Here is a 24,324-nt window from a genome sequence, read left to right on the forward strand (position 1 = left end):
TTTAAAAAAAATAAAGGGTATTTAAAAAACATCTAATACAATGGATTACAGGTTGAAATCAGGACAATATTTTCTGAGACTTAGCAATTGCATGCTTTGAAAGAAATGTTTGTTGGCAGGTGTGAGAAGCTGGAGGGCAAAGGATATTACCTTATACCATTTATTTGGAGACAAATCTGTAAGACTTGCTCACTTTGTCAATGGATGGTTCAAAAAGTTATTTATTAAATATTGGAGATGGGAATCATGAGATTCTGTCTCCAGTTAGGACTGACACCAGTTAGGATAGGATTATCGCGTTCTAACTCGCAATATAAATTTTATACGTTTTAAAAATAGGAGGACTTTAAAGTCAAGTGGGGAGTGTGGTGGGTATGTCGATAGATTGTAAACTAATTTCGTTCCACTTCCAAATTAATAAATATAAATATTTAATAAACTAATCAAATAAAGAATACAAAAATGAATATAATAAACATAACATAGAGGTCATGAACCTATTTAGATGTACCATAAATTAATTTATAATGAGAGAGAGAGAGTTTGTAATAATATAAATATAATATACCTCTATAAATAATTCATTCTTGACTTGTATAACGATATGTTGGTTAATATGTTAGGCAGAAGTCAGGAGTAAAAAGGAGACCAGGCACAAATTTAAAGTATTGATGAACTGACTCTATACGGCTAATCTGCTCAGAATTTGGCGCACAAAACCCTTTTATACTCAAATTTATCTCCAGTGAGGAGTTAGATTTCTTATCATCTGTCAATGAGTTAGGTTAGTTTAGAGTTTAGTCATAGGATATGATCTAAACTTAAGGCAATAAAATGTTGAAAAAGGAAACTGTATTTCCTTATTCTCTCAAAAAAATGGAAAAATGTATAATTTTTATGATAATATAGTACATTGTTTTTGATAATTTATAAAGATTAATGAATATTAATTTAAGATTCTCCACACAGGTTTAATCTTTCTTCCAAGTAATTACTACTATTATTATGATTATCTTTACAATACAGTAATACCCCAAACTTACGCGATAGGTGGGACCAAGCGATAACCATGTAAGTCAAATTTGTGTAAGTCGGGGTATAATTTCGCATATAAATACATACAAATTATTTTTAATTGGGGCCAGAGACTAAAGAAAACAATAATTTATAAAAAAAATGTTTAATAAAATCTTAGATAATACATATGTATAACAAATTATAGCAGTGATTCCCAAAGTGTGCGCTGCGGCTCCCCGGGGCGCCGAGATGCCGTCATAAGGGCGCCGCAAAATATTCAATTAAACAATTCGGCAATTTTCTTGGAATTTCCAATTCTCGAATTTTTGCGCCAACAATTGTGTATGCTGACAAAATTCCAAGAATTTAGCAACTTTCGAGTCTTTCATTGTTTTCTTTCCCCACCCATGCTTTAGTGGTTTAGTCACTAAAGCTTGGGTGTGAAGCTAGCCGCTAAGCATGGGTAGTGCAGTAGCAAACAAAAACTAATGCGAGCACTAAGATGGTGACAACGAATGACTAACGACTAACTTAATAGTGTGGTGGTTAAGTTAATTTTCAAAAGTTATTTTTCTGATCACCCTAAAAATGGACAAATTCTTATTAAACTCGAATAATAAAGATAGTGCTAAATCTAGAGAGGATGTTCCAGAAACAGGTGGCAACGGTTTCGAGAAGCGAAAACGTCATAAATATGACGACAGTTATTTGGATTTTGGCTTTACATCAATAAACGAAAATGATAAGGAGAAACCACAGTGTGTGTTGTGTATGAAAGTTTTGGCATCAGAATGCATGCTTCCAAGTAAGTTAAAACGACATTTAGAAACCAACCATTCTAACTTTGTTGGTAGACCTCGCGACTTTTTTACCAAAAAGTTAATTGAATTAAAACAACAAAAAGGCAGCATTTTTAAACATATGTCAATACCAAATAATGCTTTGCTAGCATCATACAAAGTTGCATATAGAGTTGCTAAGTGTAAAAAGACCCATACCATCGCAGAGCAACTCATTCTACCGGCTGCTGTAGATTTAGTGAACATTATGATTGGCGAGTCGGCCTGAAAACTGCTTTCAAAAGTCCCTTTGTCTAACAATACCATTAGTCGCAGAATTCAGCATATGGGGGAGGATCTCAATATACAATTAATTGAAAAATTAAAAGGAAGTGAATTTGGATTGCAACTCGATGATGCCACAGATAATAATAAGGACGCACACTTGATTTGTTACGTACGGTTCTTAGATGGTAATTCAATCGTTGAGGACCTTCTCTTTTGTAAAAGTATTACTGGAAGTACAAAGGCACAGGATTTGTTCGAGATCTTGAATATATTTATGGTTGAAAATAATTTACAATGGACAAAGTGCGTTGGTGTTTGTACTGACAGTGGTTGTTCAATGTCCGGCCCTTATGGAAGATTGCAGGCGCTTATTCGAAACAAAGCTCCAGATTCAGTTTGGACCCATTGCATCATTCACAGAGAAGCACTTGCATCAAAGTATATGAGTCCTCCACTAAATATAGTTTTAGAATGTGTAGTAAATATAGTAAACTATATAAAAATTCAGCCACTGAAAGCAAGATTTTTTAAAAAAATGTATGAAGATATGGGAGCCGAATACACATCTTTGTTGTACTACTGCCACTCACGATGGCTCTCTTGCGGGGGTGTATTGTCTCGTATGTTCCAATTACGGCAAGAAATATACACTTTCCTTGAAGAAGAAAAACATGAGTATGCCAAACACTTTGTGGAAACAGACTTTTTGATTAAACTCGCATACCTATGTGATATTTTTGAAAAGTTGAATTCGTTGAATCTCTCCTTACAAGGACGCAATATGCACATTTTAAAGCAAACAGAAAAGATTTCAGCTTTCAGAAAAAAATTACAGCTATGGAAAATAAAAATTAATAAAGAGTGTATCAGTGATTGTTTTCCCTTGTTGCACCAGTTTGTAACCTCCAATGAAATTAATTTGTCTTGCAATATAAAATCCATTTTTGTTGATCACCTATCAGAGCTTATAAAAAAGTTCGAAAAATACTTTGAAGCAGATATTGATAAATTTACATGGATTCAAGTCCCATTTAGAGCCAAGACTCCATCTGAATTTACTTCTTTAGAAGAAGAATCTCTTATTGACTTGTCTTGTGATGATACTTTAAAGTTAAAATTTGGTAGCATGAAACTTTCTGATTTTTGGATATCAGTAAAAGAGGAATATCCACTGCTTAGTGGTAAAGCTCTACGAATATTAATTCCGTTTGCAACATCCTATTTGTGCGAAGCTGGGTTTTCGGCAGTCGCAGTAATAAAAAGTAAATATCGCTCGAAAATTAATGTTGAACAAGAAATGAGGGTCGCCATATCCAATTTTATTCCGAGATTTGAGAAGTTGTGTAGTGAACATCAAGCCCATCCATCCCATTAATAATTTTAATAATGTTAATCAACAATGAACGTTCAATAAATTGTTTGTGAATTTAAAATTCGTGTTTAATTTATTTCTCAACTAACCTAACCACATGGTGGTTGTCCAGTCTCAATATAGATATTACCGAAACAGTTGAAATTAGATATTTTATATTATCCCAAGGAAAATAGTAAGTATCTGTTTTTAATTTTTCGCTGTTAGATGGGTAATCGCTTTTGAAAAGGAAAGTTTTCCAATTTTTCAAGAAAGTCAAAAATTTAGAAAAAAATCTGATGTGTTAAGGGCACCGCGAAAAAATCCGATTATTTAGGGAGCCGCAAACCGAAAAAGATTAGGAACCTCTGAATTATAGTATTAAAATTGTAAACCGAAGTTATTTTGATGTAGAAGGCTTCATAAAATCTAACAAATTTGTCTGACGGCTCAAAGATTTTTTTTTCTCCTGCAAAATTTCCTCGTAGCATGCTAATAATTTTTTTATTTCTCGTTTTGTAGAAGAAATGCACTCTGCATTGGAGTCTATATTTTCTAAAATTTGTAACCCCTTTTCATTTTTGTATCGAAGTCTTTAATAATGTTAACTTTACATTCCAAAGATAAAGTTTTTCTTTTCTTGTTTGATGCAGAAGAATCAGTTCTACTTTGTTTGGATGATATAGTAGAGTCTCTCAAGTCTTCATAGATATAACAAACACAGAAATAAAAAACACAAAATAAATTGTAGTTATGCGTCGATTCCGCATGACACATCTGAACATGTAAGCTGAACAATATTGTGGGGGAGTGAGTAATCAAGAGTTGCATGGCGCTCAAACAAAAGACGAATCGATGAGATTTAAAAATCGCATAACTCTGGGTTCGTGTAAGTCGAGGTATTACTGTATTACATTGGCACTATGTCTTTAAATATTATTTTTTATAAATATTTTGCTATTTAATTTCTCATCATCTTTCAGCTTTAATTAGTGGAAGTTAAATGAATTATCAGAAATTGAGTTGATTTGAACCTAGATTTGAATCATTGTGACTATGATACAAAAAAATCACAATGACATAGCTTTCTCTACCTCATGTATCAGATTCTGAATCCAAAGATGAAGATAGTGAGAAAGGTTTATATTTGAAAGTTGTAAAATTCCTGTGAATCTTACAATAATAGTGCCTGAGAAGTGAATTGATACGATACTTAGCACATCACACATTTATTTTACATACATCTTGTATATACAGAACAGGATCGAACAAAGAAAGAGGGCACTACCCTTGGTTACATAGTTTATATATCGGGCACCTCACCCTCGGGTGCTGCGCTTGACATGCCCGTTACATGCCATGGTATGACAAAAGTGAATTCTCAAACCCTGTGACATCAATCTCATTTTGATATGAACCCACAAAAGCTCTTGAATAAAGACAGGACACTTTTCGGCAAAACTTCAAGCTCAAATAAAATTTGGGTAAAATTTTCTTGTTGCAGTTATAATCCTGTGTTACTACCCATACCAGACTATGAAAATGAGAAGTTGGAGAATGCAAGGGATTCTCCAAGTCTTCATCTTCACAGTCTGGTATGGAGAATGAAAATGATATGGCTTATCCTTGCATTCTCTATTTTAGGGAGTTGGAGCAGGATAGTAGAAAGCCACATTTTTAGTCAAATTGAACTAATCATGCCATCCACCCATAAATGCAGTAGGCTAGAATGTAGTTTTAAGAATTTTCCAAAAATGCCAGTAGATGGTAGTATATGCCCACGGTGGCCAAACTGTGGCTCTTGAGCCACATGCGGCTCTTTTCTAGTATACTTGTAGCTCACTGCAAGATACTTAAATTTATACCAAATTTGTTTTTATTTTAATTTTGCTTTTATTATTTTTTATGTATGATTCCTGGATAATATAAAATAAATAATATATTGTTTGAAATAAAAAAGTCAAAATATGGCAATGTTATACATTATTTATTAAAAAATAAATGTAATATTTATTAAATAACATAATACATAAAAACATTAATAGAAAAAATAATTATAATGCTTATTTATCCAAATCAACATTAAAAATGAATATATAATGAATAACAATTTCTATAACGTTAATAGTTTTGAAATTTATATTTCCTTATTGACAATTGAAACTAGGAAACGTTTTAGCATTTTTTGGTTTTTAAATTTAGATTATGCTACTTAATACGGCAATTATAATTTATTTATTATTAAAAACAATTATATTGTATTATAAAACATAATATAAAATGAAATAATAGCTAAAGTGTTGTTTTTTTAATAAATATTTAAATGAATTGCATATAAGAATCGGAAATGTTTATATTTGCTTTAAAAAGTTTCCGTTAAAATAGCATGTAAAATTTAATAATAATATTTTTAATCTATGTTGCCTCATATTTATTTGTGAACTTCTATCCCAATTCTGATTCTGCAGTGGTGCTGAAGTCAAGTTAACGCTCTGTCTCTATAGTTAGTATAATTAGTTGCGTTAATATTACTCGAAAATGAACATTTTTGACAAAAAGGTAATATTTCTGCTGATTTATTAAATAAACAAATGAACTCGTCTTTAAATTTTTATTTTAGAATACCTTTTAACATGGCATGTGAAAATAAAAAAAAGTGAAAATACATTGACGAAAAAAGAAATTTTAATGACGACTGGGAGGAATATTATGCGTTTATTCAACAAGATGATAAAGCCTTTTGCCTCATATGTAAAGCAACTATAAACAATTTTAAAATGGGAAATTTAAAGCGTCACCACAATAAATTACATTTGGATTTTTCAGCTCAATTTCCAGAAAAATCAGAACTTTGCTCTAAGAAGATTAAATCTTTAAAATTGTCATTAAACAGTCAAATTAATTTAATGACCAGATTTACAAGAGAAGCAAAGTCATTAAGCTTAGTTAGTTTTATAATGTTATGGAATATTGCGCGCGATAAACGTCCATATATGGAAGGAGATTTTCTTAAGAAAAATATTCTTGATATCATTGAGATCTTAGATCTTAATAACACGAAACTTTTAAATTCGATTAAGAACATTCCTACCACACGACATACAATTGAACGTTGTATTTCAGCAATAAACTTAAATTTATTGGAACAATTGCATAATGACATAAATAATTGTGTAGCGTTTAGTTTAGCCCTGGACGAATCTACTGATGTAACTGATCTACCGCAGCTGGCAATTTTTATTTGATTCGTTTCGAATGACTGTATTAGCGCGAGAAGAATTGTTAGACATGATTGCTCTTAAAGATACTACATGCGGTGTTGATATAAAAAAAGCACTTGATGTTCTTAAAACAGTCCCAAAAAATAAGTTAGTTAGTGTTGCTACAGATGGAGCTGCAGCAATGGTGGGTCAAAACATAGGTTTAATTGGTCTTTTAAAAAAAAGATGAAACCATTCCAGACTTTATCCCTATTCACTGCATTTTACATTGCGAACATTTAATTGCAAAACACTTAAATTTTGAGCATGTATTTACATCAGTATTAAAAATTGTAAATTATATTCACACAAATGCAAAAACCATCATCAATTTCGAAATTTTATTGAAGACTGTAATTTAACTGAACCAATAACAGATTTATTTTTGTACTGCGTAGTAAGGTGGTTGTCTATGTACGATGTTTTATATAAATTTGTTGCATTGATAGAACCCATATCTGAATTTTTGGATACAAAAAAACAATCATAACCACAACTGAAAGATAGTGATTGGATTCAGGACCTAATGTTCTTTTGTGATATTACGGAACATTTGAAAATTCTAAATGTATCATTGCAAGGTAAAAATAAAAATATTTCGGAATTGACGCAAAATAAATTAAAATTATTTGAAAGGGATATTACTGATAAAATTTTTAACCATTTTCCATTTTCCATGCAATTAATAATTACAAAAACAAATTAAAATATATGTTTGACGATTTTGAAGAGAGATTTGCTGATCTAGAAGAACTTAAACCATCTATTACATTTCTATTAAATCCATTCCAACATGACGTAGTCAACAACGGCTTACCACTTATAAAACAAATACTTCCAGAAATAGCTATAGGAGAAATGGAATTGATTGAAATGCAAGAGGATGCAGGCCTACAAATGGTTTACAAATACAAAAAATCAATTAACAAGTTTTGGAACACTGTACCCACACAAAAATATGGCCATTTAAAAAATGCAGCATGTCGACTGTTATTATTATTTGGGTCAACGTATGAAGTTGAATCTTTATATTCTAATATGAAATTTATTAAATCAAAATTTCGTTTGCAGCTTACCAATTCCCATTTAAATGAATTGCTCAGAAGTGCCGTTACAAATTACACACCAAATTATCCAAAATTAGTTTCCAATTTACAAATTCATCCTTCAACTAGTAAAGACTAAATATTAAATGATTTCGTTTTGTATTTTTTTTTTTTTTTTGTGTTAGTTAGTCGATTTATTGTTTTTATTTTTAATAGTGGTGCAATCTTTTAAAGCTTTATGTATCAACGTAATTTTTTTTTATTGTCATGCAAGTTAATTAATAAATGTGTTAGTACTGTTTATTTTACTATATAAAAACTGACCAAATTTGTCTTTAGCTGTGGAAAAATATGTATATATGTATATGTGGCTCTTCAACGAATTCTGTTTTCAATATATGGCTCAAGTTCTAAAAGGTCTGGCCACCCCTGGTATATGCCATAGAGCTTTGTATTGCCCCAAACAATTATGGAAGCAAGAGTTTTCTGGTAGCAAGAGTGTTAAGCATCAGTCATTAGAGGCAGTACCATGACAGGTAGGACACAGATTCCATTGAGTAACAAATCAGGTGATTTGTCAGTCAATGAGAACATGAATTCTGATTATCAACCATCAGGCACTGATGTTTCAACTATGGAGAATGAAACTGAGGTTTGTGTTGGCATTATCTTTATCCTAAAATATCTTTCCATTTCTTGTCAACACGTAGTCACTTCTTTTTCACAAATGAAATTAATTTTATATTGTAATTGAAGTAACTGTGATTGTTTTGCAAGGAAGTGAGTTAGTTTTTATGATTAAGTTAATATTAAGTGTGCAAACAAAACAAAATACATGTGGCTTGTTGCTATTTTTCCACATATATGAAACCCAACTATTGATTTTTTCCTCAATATGATTTTCATGACATCACCAACCCAAAAAATATGCTGCTCAATACTAGAAAAAAGGTGTGTGAGAGTGGAGTAAAACTATAGTTCTCACAAGGCATTTGCTACCATTTTGAGCCTTGGATCATGAAACTCAAAATGCAGATAGAATTTGAGGATAACATGACACAAAATAAGGGGGAAAAATACTTTGAGTTCAAAGCACAAATATGCAAAGCACAAGCCTTGGCCAGTCAACAGTAATAAAATACAAGATATTATGAAACTTCTTGACTGTTTCTTCTTCTAAATTACTACACTTACTACAAAAATTTGATTCCTAGTATAGAGGAGACAAAAGAAATTGAGCAGTTACAATGCGAGATTAAATTTGGTTTAAGTTATCTTTAACTAATTTCTTGAATGTTCCCTTTTTTACTTCTGTTATTGTTTGAAAATCATTATATGATATCTATGGATTGAGACCCTTAAAGTTATATGTTGATATTCTAGTTATTTTATATATTGTGTATTGTAATAAGTAATGCTCATAATCTTGTTTATTTTTATTTAATTGCTAACAGTTGTAATATTTTCAAATGAAACTTATGAATAAATGATGAAAAATACATGCAAACCTCCAACATACGATTATTGTTATCCTTTTGGGTCAAGATAGTGCCAAGCCACAAAATTCTGATACAGTGCCTCTGAAAAGACTTCAATGTAAAGTATGAGTGCCATAATTCTTCATAAATAATGCAAGTATCCCATTTAGGAAACCTAAAACAATAATAAAGAATTGCAAACACACATTCAGTTACTAAATCTGATTTGGTAATTTGATCAACTTTTCAAACTATATTCTTTTGAAATAGTAAAAATGAGGCTTGTCACTATTTTGGTCTGGTCTCCTCATTTCATCTTTATCAAAACTGATTGATTTGGACAAATCCATCATTGCTTCTGAGAAAGAAGAGGAACCAGCAAACAAGAATGATGATGAAACACAAGGATCTTTCTAGAAAAAGCAAGATCATGCTTATTCCTTCCAAGTGCTTCATCACAGAGGAGCAAAACACATGCTGGAGATTGCTTTAATCAACAACTTCACTTGTTACAAGTTAAGTAGGTTGCAAAAAAAGTCTAGGTTAAGTAGATGCAAAAAAAAAAAAAAAGACTAAAATTAAATTCAGGCACACAGAATGCAATATATTTTTGTGCATTATAGCTGAAAGAAATTGCTCTTTGTTGTTTCACAATTAATAGCTTACTCATTTTGAAAAGATAGAAGGCAATAAAATATTTGGCTTAAGATTATTCATTGTGAAAAGTGGAAAAATTAAAAGTAATGTAATTGCAATTATGTTTTCTGTTTTTTATTACATGTTATATTCCTCTGGGTAAAAATAAAAGAACAATTATATACTGAATTTTAATACTTGAACATCTATTAAAATGGATATGGTCCTCTAAAAACAGGGGTTAAAATTAGGAGATAACTACATATAAAAGTATAGTTACTAGATCTCTAAGAATGTTGATTAGTTAAATTATTGCATTTTTAAGGTTGTAGGATTCAGAAGGAATCAAAGATGAAAGATATTAATAAATTGATGTAATTAATTGAAATATATTTAAAGGAATGTTAACATATTATTTAATTAGATTAATAAATATAAATTTTATTATTAATTCTTATCATATCCTTAAGCATCTCTCTTTCCCAATTTGATTGAATGAAACAAAGTTTTATAAATAAATTCATTGCATTAATTCATAATATACAAGTAACAATTTATTTAATATTAAATTTTAGGCTGTATCATCAATGGAGAATTTGAATCATTTTTATTTATCTGAAAAAATATCTACAGCTACATATATTGATAAAATAAAATCTGTTGTATTACCCAGTAAAGAGCATAGGTAAGAAATATTAGTCTACATTAAAAACATTAAATTCTTTTACTATTTTAATTGTTAATTTTTAATTTACAGAAAAAGGAATTGGTTGTTTTCTGAAATAAAATTTCCAGAGGAAACCAATAAAATATCACCCATTATAGATACAATTACTGAAGAAACTAGTTCATCTGTAACACAAGATAAACATACTAAAGATGAGAAAAATATAGAAGTGCACAAGGTAAATTTTATTGAATTTATTTGTCTTATTATTGTTTAGATTTTATAAAACCACATGAAATGTATGAAATTTGAATTAAAAGTTATTTTAAAGTATTTTTTAAATACTATTATTTAAAAATTTCTGAATAAATATGGAATTGATTTCAAAAGCTAATTAACATATTTACCACTGCATAAATTGATTATAACAAAACAAGCATTAATATTTGTACATAATTTCTTAATTTAATAATTATTTTACATTACAAACTTTAATATCTAAGTTAATTTAAAGTATTATTAGTTCATAATATAAACTAATAAATGTAAAATATTTTTTATTAGAAAATATATATCTCAAAACATAATTACATTTGTTTGATATTTTAATTTGTAAATTATGCTATGAATTAAAATATATTGCTTCAGTATCAAACACTTCTAAAGTTTTAAAATTAATTAAAGGTTTCAAAATTATTTTGAATAACTTCTCATTTAATAACATGTCTATATGCTAATTTAGCTAATGTTAAAATACAGTCAGCTCAAGTTATTTCTTCGGTAAAGGTAATTTACAGTTCAGTTTAACAGATTTTGATAAAATTTGTTTGTTTTATTGTGTGAAAATTAGCATTGTGACAATGGCGTTTTTCCAGGGTAAAGGCAAATGTTGCTTTAACGTGATAATTTATTTTATCAGTGTTTTCTTTAAGGCAAGTTTACTAGAATACAGATATGCTACATTCTGTAAATTAATAAATTTTATATTATCCAAGTTTTCATAATGAGAATGATAAAAAAAATTATTAAGTACAGTAGAGCGTCGATAAGTGGAACCAATTGGGGACTGGGGTCCTTCCAGTTAGTGATTTGTTCCAATTTCCGACTTTGTACGAAAAAATACATTAACCTGTCTGATGTTCAAATTTTTCTCCGTTGCGTATCGCTTCCTGTTGAATTTTTCTCTGTTGCGTGTCGCTTCGTGTTGAATTTTCGTCGATTTTAAGCCTAACTAAAATTTTTATAATAATTATCGAGGCTATCGTATCGTTAAAAATTATTTCTTCATTTTGTACAAACAAAATAAATATATTAAAGAATATAAAAAACATGAAAATTATACTTTAGAAGTAAATTTAGTATCAAAAACATTCGATTCAGCACGACACAGTCCGACTGAAAATCGTTCCACTTTCCAGCCATTCCACTTACCAACGTTCCACTTATCGACGCTCTACTGTAGTAATAATATCTATTTTATAATATACATAATTTAATTAATAGGATAAAAATGGTTTAATGAAACATAAAAATTAGAAAGGCATTTTTTAATTTTTGAATTTTCATGCTCCATTAATATATTTTTTTTTTATAGAGTTGAATTTGTGCATTTTATTATTATTGATTATTCTGTTTGTTTTTTTATTTTACTTTCTATATATTAGCATACACTCAAACCTGTTTTTGTGCGATTTGTTTTGTGTGATTTTTTGTGTGCGGTATATGAATTTCAATCAAATTGTTATACTGCACAAAAATAATTGCACAAAACACATTGCACATATAAAAAATCGCACAAAAAAGACCGCACAAAAACAGGTTTGAGTGTATTTCAAAAAGTTGTTAATATTGCAAGAACAGATTTATGTAAATATTTATTATTACAATTAGGGTTATTACAATCATTATTTAGGTTCCACAAGTATTTCCTAGAACAGAAATCAAGAAAATAGATCCCAGAAGAGAAAAGCAACTTGATAATTTTGATAAACGAACAAAAAGTGCAATTGCTTTACTAAATGAATTAACAGAAGATAAACATATTTTACAAATCAAAGAAGCTCAATTAACAAGAAATACAAAAAAAAATTTAAGTAACAATGAGCATAAATTAACAAAATATCAGTCATACAAAAAATCATCTAACAGCAGATCATCTATTAAAAGAAATAGAATGCCATATAAAAATGCAAGAGAAACTAATTATCCATATTTCTTAAATAATAATATTCCTAAAATATTCGCAAATAAAATTAAATGTATAAAAAATAAAAAGTCAGAAAATATAAAATCTAAATGCACTTCTGCTAATCTTGGAGAAACATTTATAATTAAAAATAATGAAGATGAAGATTTTACAAGCATACAGCAGAAAGCTTATCAATCACTGAGAAAATTATATGGTATGTATGTTTTCTGTTTACTTGATAATTGTATATTTAAATGAATAAATGAGATTTTTTAATATAACAAATTATTATTTTTATAAGTTTATTTATATTTTCCTTGTAAAATATGAAAATCTTTATATTCTTAAAGCCTAATTAGATAATATATATATATTTTTAACCTCATTTGTTAACTAATTTTTCATCTTGTATCATTATTCTATAGTTAATGATATACTTTATATATTCATGAAAAAATAATTATATATTAATTAGTGAAACCAACTTCTTTCAACTTTTATCATACTCTTTTCTTAAAACTACAATGAAGTACATGCTCAATAAAATGGACAAAAAGACTTGAAACAATGATCTGATAATGCAAATTGTTTATTGTATCTGAAGGTATAATGGTTCATGTACTGTGCATAAATTATGTATGGAGTGATATAGGTGAATGGGTATGCAGATAATTGTTACAGAGCCTTACAAGGGAGTAGGGTTGTTTACAAAAAACATTATGTAATGCTAAAGTTTCAAAAGAATGATTGATTTTTGTTTCTAAGGTATTGCATCACAAACCATATGGTTTATGCCACTGCTTTGTATATTATACATGTAATAATAAAATAATGTAGTGTTCAGTACCTTGTACTATGTATTATTCCTTAGTACAATTAAGGAATAAAGTGTTGAACTGTATTGGATACTATCCTTATTAAAAATAAAGGTTGCCACTCATCAAATCAATTAGCATGAATGTTTTGGATGTGAAATGATTCAAGGCTCTGTCAACTGTCAGCATTGATTTGCAGTAGTGTCAGTCATTGTCCAAACTGTAGTAGGGGGTAAGTAAAGATGAGCAGCATACTAGTTTAGTCTGTTGAAATCTGTTATATCTGGCCCACAAAATTGGCATTCAACAGTAATTTAACTTGTTAATTATTATGATGAAAAATCTGAGGGACATTCAATAAAAAATGGAATATCTGGGCTAATTGGACAATATTCAGTACAAGGTTTGGGTGTAACCCAAGCTCTGTACTGAATATTGTCTTTCTTAAGAATGTCCATTAAATCAATTGGCACAAATGTCTTGGATTTAACATGTTTCAAAGTTTTGTTAGCCATCTGAATTGGATTTCCAGTAGTGTCAATCTTAGCTAAGATTTCAGCTAAGATGAATATCGGCAATCATTACTGATATTCAGCTCTGCTGCAATCTCTCTTATTGTGATGCAATCACCATCATATGTAGTCACATGTTATGGCTAACTGAGGATCCAAGGATATGCACCCTTCACAAAACCATTTACTCCATTCTTGCAACTATGTCAGAGACATAGACATGCACTTATCCCCATACATAGAACCATTTTTTGATAATTTTCCCTAATACCAATACTCTTGGCCATGAAAAAGTACACAATAGCTTGCTGCTCTTACTTACTTCCATACAATAACTTCCGTACGATACTTCAGACAATGACTGATACTACCATATATCCAATGCAGCCAGCTAGCACAGCTTTGAATTATGTCACATCAAAAACATACACTCTGGTTTAATGAGTGGTGAGGTCTTTTCTGAACAATGATGGTATCCAATACAGAGCAAATCTGCACAAGGTGTTCCAGTTTAATTGAAAGCCTCTTATATATAAAAGTTCAAAAACATCAGATAGTTAAATTTCAAATATTAATTAATTAATTATTATAAATAAGAGGAAATAAATTTTCACTCTACAAATTAACATATGATGATAAATGCCTTTGATATACTATCAAAATACAGTGATGCCTCGTATAACGTATGCCTCAAATAACAGATGCTCAGAACAACAGACTTTCTGTTTGGCGGTTACGTGACTCGAGCAACGGACTGGTTGCGAACAACGGACTTTCCGACATAATTGGTGACTGCTCCATGGGTGCATTCTTTAATAGCGGTCGCTCTGCGTCTCCGCTACTATGGGAGTGCGCTGCTGTTTGTAGGCATTTAGGAACGACGGTGAAAGAAAGAAAGATGGCAGCGTCCGCACTACCGATAGTATCGTGATGGAGGAATCTGTAATTCTAAAATATGAGCTTTTAAAGGCAAAAGAAGAGTCCCAATTATAAAATTTAACCATAAAATGGATTATTTGTTGAAAGAGCATTCAAAATAGCCATGAAAAAAATTAGAATGCTGGCTACCATTCAAAAAAAATTCATAAAGATACTTACATCACTGCGTGCGCTAACTCGCACTTTCACAATTTCTAAATTTTCATTCATAAAACCACATAATGGACCCGGAAACGAAACTATCTGAACCATGGAGGACGCCATGTTGCTTTCCACCATAAACTACTGCTACAAGCGGCCATTTTTGCCGTTCGACGGCACGCACTCCCACCGGAATTTAGGAACGCGTTCCGCAGGAATTTTTTAACGGATGTCACTTGCACAGAGTTATGCGGAGGAATAAAAGAACGCAACCATGTTCATTTTTTTTATGATACAGTACGGTTATTTTATGCTGCGGAACGAATTAGATGTTTTAGCATGTATTTCTATGGAAAAATGCATTTTGTATAACGGACATGCACCTGGAATGGATTAAGTACGTTATATGAGGCACCACTGTATAAGAAAGCATAGATTAATAAATTTGCAAATTCATTGATGCATTATCAGTACATACACAGAATGAAGTGGTGTGATTAACATCATTCTTTGACCATTCTATCACCTGAAGTAATGTCAATTTATTCATACAATAGGATATTCAATAAAAATTTAATATACACATCTTACTTGCTAAACATCAGTAACTTTTGAATTCCAATTGCATATTATATTATAATGAAAAAGGAACAGATTACATACTAAAGCTATATCTTTTCTCTCAATAAATTTTTTATTCATTTTGCTTACATGTGAAATTTTTCTACAATTGTTTATCAGTTATTACAATTATGCTTTCCTTTCTATTTTTAGGATCTGCTTTATAGTATATAAAAAAAATTATGTATTTATACATTTTAAATTAATTTAGAGTTTGCTATGATATATATTCTTTAAAGAACAAAACTCTTTAAATATTTAAATTCTTTTCAATTCAATTCAATATTATTTAAAAATTTTTCTTTAAAGAATGAGATGAATTTATTGAAGGCATGGAAATAAAGTATTCTCTATATCTGTGGGGATAGGTTTCAAGCTTCTGTAAATGCTTGAAACCATGAACAACAACAAACTGATGGCTGGATGGCTGAGCTTAACTGCCAGTGAAATGAGTCAGTGAAGCACTGGATGAGTCAAAAAACCCCAGAAATTTTTTGAGGGGGTCTGTTCTGGATATGTCAATAGATTGCTGTTAACACCGCCATACACTGGTGTGAAAATAATTTCTCTGGCCTTTGCATAAACGTTGTCTCTGACAGTCAAGCCACAATCGCCAGCATTAAAAACAAACATCCGCACCACCTAGTTACTGACATTTACCGCACTATTCGTCATTCCACCAATGAATATTTCTTGAACTGGACTCGTGCTCATCAGGATAATCCTGGTAACGAACGGGCAGACGAACTGGCAAAGGAGGCCGCCACTGACCTCACTCTCACCACTAGCTATAATAATATGAGCAATTCCACCTTAAAGCACATCCTTTGGAACAATCTTCTCGAAAACTGGCAAAATGATTGGAACAACAACCGGCAATCAATTACTAACAACTTCTTCCCACATATCTCGGACATTAATAACTTTAAGTGGTTGAAACTCAACCACTCCACATCGCAATTTTATACCAACCATGGTAATTTCCACTGCTACCTTAACAGATTTGCCAACCACTCGAACAGTACTTGCTCCCTCTGTGACACTCAGGATGGAGCACTCCATTATATATTCGACTGCCCAATGCTCGATGCTGAGCGGCAACACTTAAAGACTATAATCAACTCTAGGGGAAAGGAGTTGCAACGAGTTGATCAATGAACATTCCACTTATGTCTACCTCAATCAGCTGGTCAACAAATACTGTAAACTTGCAGCTCTCCATACATCAGCTAACACCTCCTAATAGCCATGTACTCATCACTGTATTACTATTACTTTTACGCGATTCCATTTATGCATTTAACCTCTGGCATGTACTTGTCTTGTGTATTGTGTCCCAAATTCAATACTTTGTATTTAATGTCATTCTTATTTGTTACGCGATCTCTAGTATGTTATTATATATCCCGTTATGTATATAGTGTTCCATATCTTCTATCTCGTCTTACTTGTCATTACCTTGTATATATCAGATTTGTATCGAATATCTTGTTTGCTGTGTTTGTACACTATCCATCTGTAACTTTACTGTTGTACGCATTTTTAATGCATTTTCAAACCGGTTGTGCTTTCGCGGTACCAGGCTTGTACCTTTGTACGGCAATAAAGAACTTGAACTTATGTCAATAGATTAATAGATTACCCTGACCAAACTCAGAATGGGGTTGATTAGAAGGGCTTCTTAGTACCCACAGAGTAAGGGAATTAAAAAAAAAACACAACAAACCCTATACCCTATATAATATACTTTTTTAACATGCATATCCATCATATATTTTAATGTAAATTTAAAAATTATAAAGCACATACAGTATTTATTTCAATACTGTGAATGTAGACATTGTTTATATCAATGATTCTCAAAGTTATTTGATCTATGGACCACTTAAACTGAGTCACAGATAAACTGTAGACTACCTATGACCTATCCACTTTTTATTCTGTAGATGAGACAGATGTGTGCCATAATATTTTGTTTGTCAGATAATCTAATGTAAAAGATATGCAATACATGAAAATGTTCTTTCCCCTGGATAAACATCATAAAATATAAATTTAAAGTTGTTAGAAAAATATTTGTTGAAAATCTTATAAAACTAAATCAAAATTATTCTACAGTATAAAATATATAAATTATCATACTTATTAATATTCTTATCTGATTTTCAGGTTCTAAACATATTCCATTGAGTGCACAAATTAAATATTTGAAAACTTCTGAAAAACCAAAGCCAACTGCAAAATTCAATGTTGAAGATCAGAAAAATACTCCTAAAAAGGTCACTGCAAATTCAAATAAACCTACAGGTATTTGTTAATTCATTTATAAAGTAACTTTTTGAATAATGCAAATTTATATAAATGAAAATTATAAACAGTTTGGATTTTTGAATAAAGAGAAATTTGAAACAGCCAAATTTTTAATAATAATAAAATATAAATGTATCATATTTTCACTCAGATAACCCAAGGGTTAGCTATTAAATTGGTAATTTAAAATCAGGTTCAGCTTATCTAATGGTGTAAATTATCTGCCAATTTTGCAATTTATTCTGAATTATACATTTCTTTAAACATGTTCTTTTCATTTCTCCAAAATCACTAAGAGCATCTTTAGAAAATGTAAAAAAGTCCTTTGTACACTGAAACATTTAAAAAATATTTGTACATTTCCTTTGAATAACGTGTACAAATAGTTGTTTAAAAATTAATCTTCAATCTTGCTTTGTACCTATTTTTTTCTAATTAAGTTTTATAATCTATTCAGTGTAAATTTTTGTATTTACTAGTATTGATAATATGCTTTTGGATCAGCAATTAGTATCAACATTTTCAAAACTTATATAGTTAAGATTTTTTCTGAAATATTCCATTTATTTGAATAAATTTCAATTTTTTGTTTCCTTAAAGAAGTATTTTGCATTATATTGTCTATTTTTCCATTTTTCTTATTTTATAATTGCATCTACAATAAACTGCTAATGGAAGTGAAACAGAACTAAAAAGAAAAAAGAACAGATTGCTTGAGATGAAAATACTTTCAAAATAGCATATTGGTTAAATGCCATGTTTTCAATACCACTTTAATTTCTAAAGTGGTATTGAATATATCAAAACTATTTCAATTTTAGCAATTTTTTTAAACTTGCAAATATCTGCATGAAATTAGTCATTTAAATGGATAGAGTTTGTGAAAACAAATTAATTTTTCTATATTTCTTAACTGAGGAGTGTCATAGTTTATCACTTTCTGTTCCTGATCACCCATTCTGATTGGTTATCTTTTCTCATCCTCACTTTCTAAGTGGTCGTCTCTTGTTACTAAGTGTAATGAGATCCAACCCAGATCTCGGGATGAGTCAAAATCGACATTTAATTTGATCCCAACTAGAGATAGTTGATCTTAGGATTTACATTGTCTTACTTTTTCTTTGTCTTAATGATGAAAAAACTTTTCCTCAGAAATATTATTAATTTTTCCTTTTATGGACATTAAAATTTATATTTTAAAATATTAACAAATTTAGTGGGTTCCGGGACATATCCAGAGCCTCACAAATCTTTAAGCTATAATGAAATTTAATGAGGAATGTTAATATTCTTGCATTAAAATAAGATATGAAAATATTTGTTTATTTATCTGGGAATTGAAATTTATTCATATGTATACATTAATTATATATATTAGAATACATAAATTATAATTTATGTATACATTATTCTTAAGTATACATATTAATAAATTATTCTCAAAAAGAATGATTAATTAAAAAGATTTCCATCTGACTAGGTATGTTCTGGCATAATTTTAAAAATATATAAAATAAAAATACTCTCCATGCTATTTTATTTTTTGCTAACTTCCAATCTGTTATTGACTATGCATTACCCATATGAGCTTCAGCCTCTTCATCAGTGTTAAATAAACTTCATATAGAACTTAACAAACTTTTGCATCTGCCATCTACTAACATTCCTGATTTTGCATGAATTCATCTTAGACTTTGCAGTTTAACCAAACATATTGAATATTTTGATCAGATTTATAGCTATTTAAAAATTTTAATGACTGTCTCCTTAATGTAAAGATTACATCATTTTTCTATTGTTAGCAGAATCTGTTACTCAACCCATGAGAATCTTATTATATCCCAGTATCGATAAATTTTAATTAAAACTAACATTTTTGACCATAATCATGGTCTTCCTCATGCTTTTGACCAGTACAAATCCAAATATGGAACATGTCGAACAACATGTTTAAACTATTGTAAAATTCTGAGAGAAATTGTTTTATTTTAGAATCTGTTACTAAAATTAAAGATAAACTATTTTTTGATTTCTCTAAATTTCTGTAAAATGCTTTATTCAAAATATCTATTGTTTCATGCATTTTTATCAGTTTTGTTATTGGTGTTGTAGTGGGGGTGGCATTTATTGTGTTTGAGACATTTCCAGATTTAATGTATGAAAATAAAAATAATTTTACATGTAGCAAAACAGACCTTTTCTTGGATCAGGAATAGCATACTAAATACACTTTATAATATCACTTTATTCAAGTGATATAATTCAATGATAGTCATTGTTAAATTATATTAGTTTTTAGTACTTTCTTATATAAATAAATTTTTCCCTACAATAAAAAGTGAATTAAAGATTTAAAATTTTTTTACTCGAAAATAAATTTTAAATAATTTATTTTCAAGTAAAGAAATATAAATTTTTATAAATAACTAAATAAATTTTTAAAGATATTTATATTTTTATATGTACTTTTATGTAGTAATATTTAATTTTAAAATTATTGTTTCATGATAAATAAAAAAATATTAAATGTTTGATTTTTTAGATTTTTTTCTGACTAAAATCAGATTTGATTAAAAACATGGAAAATGTATTTTATATATATATATATATATATGACTTTCCGTCCTATATATCTTTCTGTCTTGTACTAATAGATACTTTTTTATGTTCATCATGGGTTCAGCCAGGTGCACAATATATTTAAGTATGGTACATGTTATATATTTGGGTCAAACTAACCATCAAACTAACTGGGCAGTTTCTGAAAAATTTGATCTCCCCATTCAAACTTGGGTCTCCAGAATGGCAGCACAGTTTGTTATTTGGTTGTTATGGTTTGTATAAAATATATTTATTACATTTCTTAATTAATTTTTAGGTATTGTTACTGAAGATAAAAACCAAAGTATTACATCAAAAAATGATAAATCAGGTAGCAGTGATAATTTAAGTTTGTGGTCTGTTCCTGAAGATATAAAGCAAATTCTATACGGCTCTAACTGTGAAAATGTGGTAAGTTAAATCAATTTTGAATGATATTTCAGAGTATATTTTGGAATTAATAAAACTTATTTTGTTAAATTTTCAGTTTTAACTTTTTATACAGTTTATTATTTATTTTGTTTCACAATCAAAATTTAACTTATTTGTAAATACAGTAGAGAGTCATTAATCCGAATCAATTGGGGACTGGGGTTGTTCGGATTAGTGATTTGTTCGGATAACCGATTATGTACAAAAAAATATATTAACCTGTCCAATGTTCAAATTTTTCTCCGTTGCGTGTCGCTTCGTGTTGAATTTTCGTCAATTTTAAGCCGAACAAAAACTTTTATAATAATAATCGAGGCTATTGTATCGTTAAAAATTATTTATTTATTTTGTACAAACGAAATAAATATATTGAAGAATATAAAAACATGAAAATTATACTTTAGAAGTAAATCTAGTATCAAAAATGTTCGATTCAGCACGACACAATCCGACTGAAAATCGTTCGGATAACCAGCAATTCGAATTACCAGGGTTCGGATTAACGACTCTCTACTGTAATGAGTTTTAGATATAAAATTTTTTTCAAACTAAAAGTATCAAATACATACATATGTACATATTGACAAATACATACGTACATACATTATATTATTCTTTACAGTAGGCTTTCCACTAGGTGTTGGTTTCCTACTACTGGAATTTTCTTCTATTCCTTCCTCCTGTAGCATACTGAACAGTAAGCAGTAGTCAGCCAGTCTGACAAGACCATTGCTTGAGTTCATTCCAAATATGTTCATTTGTGTTAAGGTCTTGGTTTAGGCCAACTAAGCACTGCTTAGCTCAAACCATGGCTCCATGGATCTTGCTTTGTGAGCAGGTGCATTATTGTACTGCACTTTTCAGTGCCTGGAAAAGATGAAAATCTGTTAGTGCCAGATCTGGTGAATATGGTGATGAGACAAAACAGACCAGCCAAACTCCAAAACTTTTTCTTGTGTAATCTTTGTTATGTGTGGTCTTGCCTTGTTTTGCAATAAGAAGATTTTTTTCTGTTAACAAGTGCAGGATACATTTCTTGAAGTTTTAGTTAAACCTGCTTTAACTGTTGAATGTATACATTTACAGTAACAGTTTCATTGTGTGGCAACAATTTGAAATGGATAATTCCTTGACAATCCCACTATATACATAACAAAATTTTTCTTCCATGCAGACTGCACTTGGGGTCCAGTTGAGATCAATCATCTTTGTCAACCCATTGTCTTTTTTAAATGACATTTTGTATGTGATCCACTTTTCATCACTCATAACAATTTTAGCCAAAAAAAAAAAGGTTCTTTTTTATGCCAAGAAAACAAGGTAGTAGCTATTAACCTTCTGTCAGCCTTATTCTGTTCACTGAAGTTATGCAGAACCCAAATTTTCAGCTTGCTCACTTTTTCTAGTTTTTGGAGGTGATGACTGATGGCTGATTGGGATGAGTGAAGCTTCTCTGCTAACTCTCTTGTTTTTCCATGGGTTCTGCTCAGTGAAGACCTTTAAAACATTATCATCAAAGTCTGAGAAGCAGCCTGGTCTTTCTTCATCTTTTAAGGACAAGTCACCAGAAGAGAATTTAGTAAACCACTTTTGAACTGTTCTGTCTGAAATTACTCTACTGCCATAGACATTGCAAATCTTTTCATCCATTTCTGTAGTGTTATTACTGAATTAAAACTCCCACAACATGATATGACATATGTGCACTTTCAAATATTTCATTTTAAATGAATTCAAAAACAATATTTTATTACATTATTGACACTTTAGTGTTAAAATTTACATTTAGAGATTATTTTCTAATAGTCACTAATAAAACTCAGTTGAAGGGACAAATCATGTAGCAAGTATTTGACACCTTGTAAACCAAACTTATTTATGACTCAACTCAATATATTCCTCACCTCAGGCACTAAGAGGACCTTCATTCTCATCTTGATTTTGAATGCAATGTAATGTAACATTGGTGAGGACTGAATTTAATATATCCTTAGTCAAACTACACAAAAAATTCTAAGGTTATGACCTAGACTCAAATCCTTATCCCTCATAGCATAAGGCAAAAGTCTTTGTTTGACAGTCAGATAGTAGACACAGTAAAGCCATATTCAAATTATGATTTATGCATATTTTTAACAAATACTTTGTTAATGTTTAAATCTGAAATCTTAAAAAATTTTCAACATCATGTAACAAGCTTTTTGAGCTACATAATAATTTTCATAAATTTTTAAAAAACACATTTCAAAACTTTTTACTTTTAAAAATATAAAATTTTAATGTAACTAAAAAGTTCATTAGTTTCTGTGAAGTTCCTATAAAATAGCAATGAACTTTTTGAAGATTAGATTTTGTCTGAAAAATATTCAATAATATTTATACATTATGTACACTAATGCCTTTTATTAATCAATCAATCATTACTTATAATTTTATTTCTTATAAAATCAATTGTAATTTGTTCTTTATTATGTTATAAATATTTAAACATTTTCAATAATAGGAATTGAGTTACACAAGCAAAGAAGAAATTTCAAGTTTAATTGAAGATGAAATAAGTATTAAAAGTGATATATCTTCTTTAAATGAAAAGTATTGAATGCCATATTTATTTTATAGAATTGCCAAATCATTATATTTTTTAAAATATTGACTAAAAACATTATTGCACAATATTAAATATATTTTGTCATACAGATTTATTCTTAAACTGTTCTTACCAAAGCTTTTAGCACAATTTTTACGCATGTTGTTATTGTTTGATTGCATATTGATGTATATTGTTCCCTATATTATGAATATTGTTAGGCAGCTTTTATACATTTGTTTTTAATCATCTCTTTGTTAATTTTATGTATATAATAAAATTAAATTTGTCTAATATTTTTTTAAACAATTTATTTTAATTTTTATGCATTTTAGAATAATTATTATGCCCTTTATACATATATCTTATATGAAAGGCTTATTTTTAGTGTGTGAATAATTTTACTGATATTAATTAATTTTAAAACTTTGGCATTATCATGTTTTGTGAAAAATTTTTCATGTAAAAGCAAAGTTGAGTAAGCCTATAATTGTACAATATAATCCAGATATGGATCTAGGAAATGATTCTTGAGAAAAATAACAGGTTATTTTCAGTACTTTGATTACAGACAAAAAACATACCAAAGATTTTGTAACCTAGTAATTAACATCAAATTTTCATAATTTTTTTCTGTAAATCTGTATATACCAGTG

At 29.5% G+C, this 24,324-nt stretch overlaps 1 protein-coding gene across 1 annotated transcript in view; it reads left to right on the forward strand.

Annotated features, from left to right (window-relative positions):
• Nucleotides 1–24,010, forward strand: part of LOC136983345 (protein PF3D7_1417600-like) — a 72,703-nt gene extending 48,693 nt beyond the window's left edge. Inside the window, exons 26-31 of the mRNA XM_067280041.1 lie at nucleotides 10,431–10,540; nucleotides 10,613–10,760; nucleotides 12,435–12,924; nucleotides 17,908–18,045; nucleotides 20,927–21,060; nucleotides 23,585–24,010. Coding sequence (XP_067136142.1) covers nucleotides 10,431–10,540; nucleotides 10,613–10,760; nucleotides 12,435–12,924; nucleotides 17,908–18,045; nucleotides 20,927–21,060; nucleotides 23,585–23,680 — 1,116 coding nt within the window. The 3' untranslated portion in view covers nucleotides 23,681–24,010. The remainder of the gene's footprint in view (nucleotides 1–10,430; nucleotides 10,541–10,612; nucleotides 10,761–12,434; nucleotides 12,925–17,907; nucleotides 18,046–20,926; nucleotides 21,061–23,584) is intronic.
• The last annotated feature ends 314 nt before the right edge of the window (nucleotides 24,011–24,324 follow it).

This window comes from Centruroides vittatus, unplaced genomic scaffold (assembly GCF_030686945.1).
Source record: "Centruroides vittatus isolate TY-2023 unplaced genomic scaffold, ASM3068694v2 contig_880, whole genome shotgun sequence".
NCBI lineage: Eukaryota > Metazoa > Arthropoda > Arachnida > Scorpiones > Buthidae > Centruroides > Centruroides vittatus.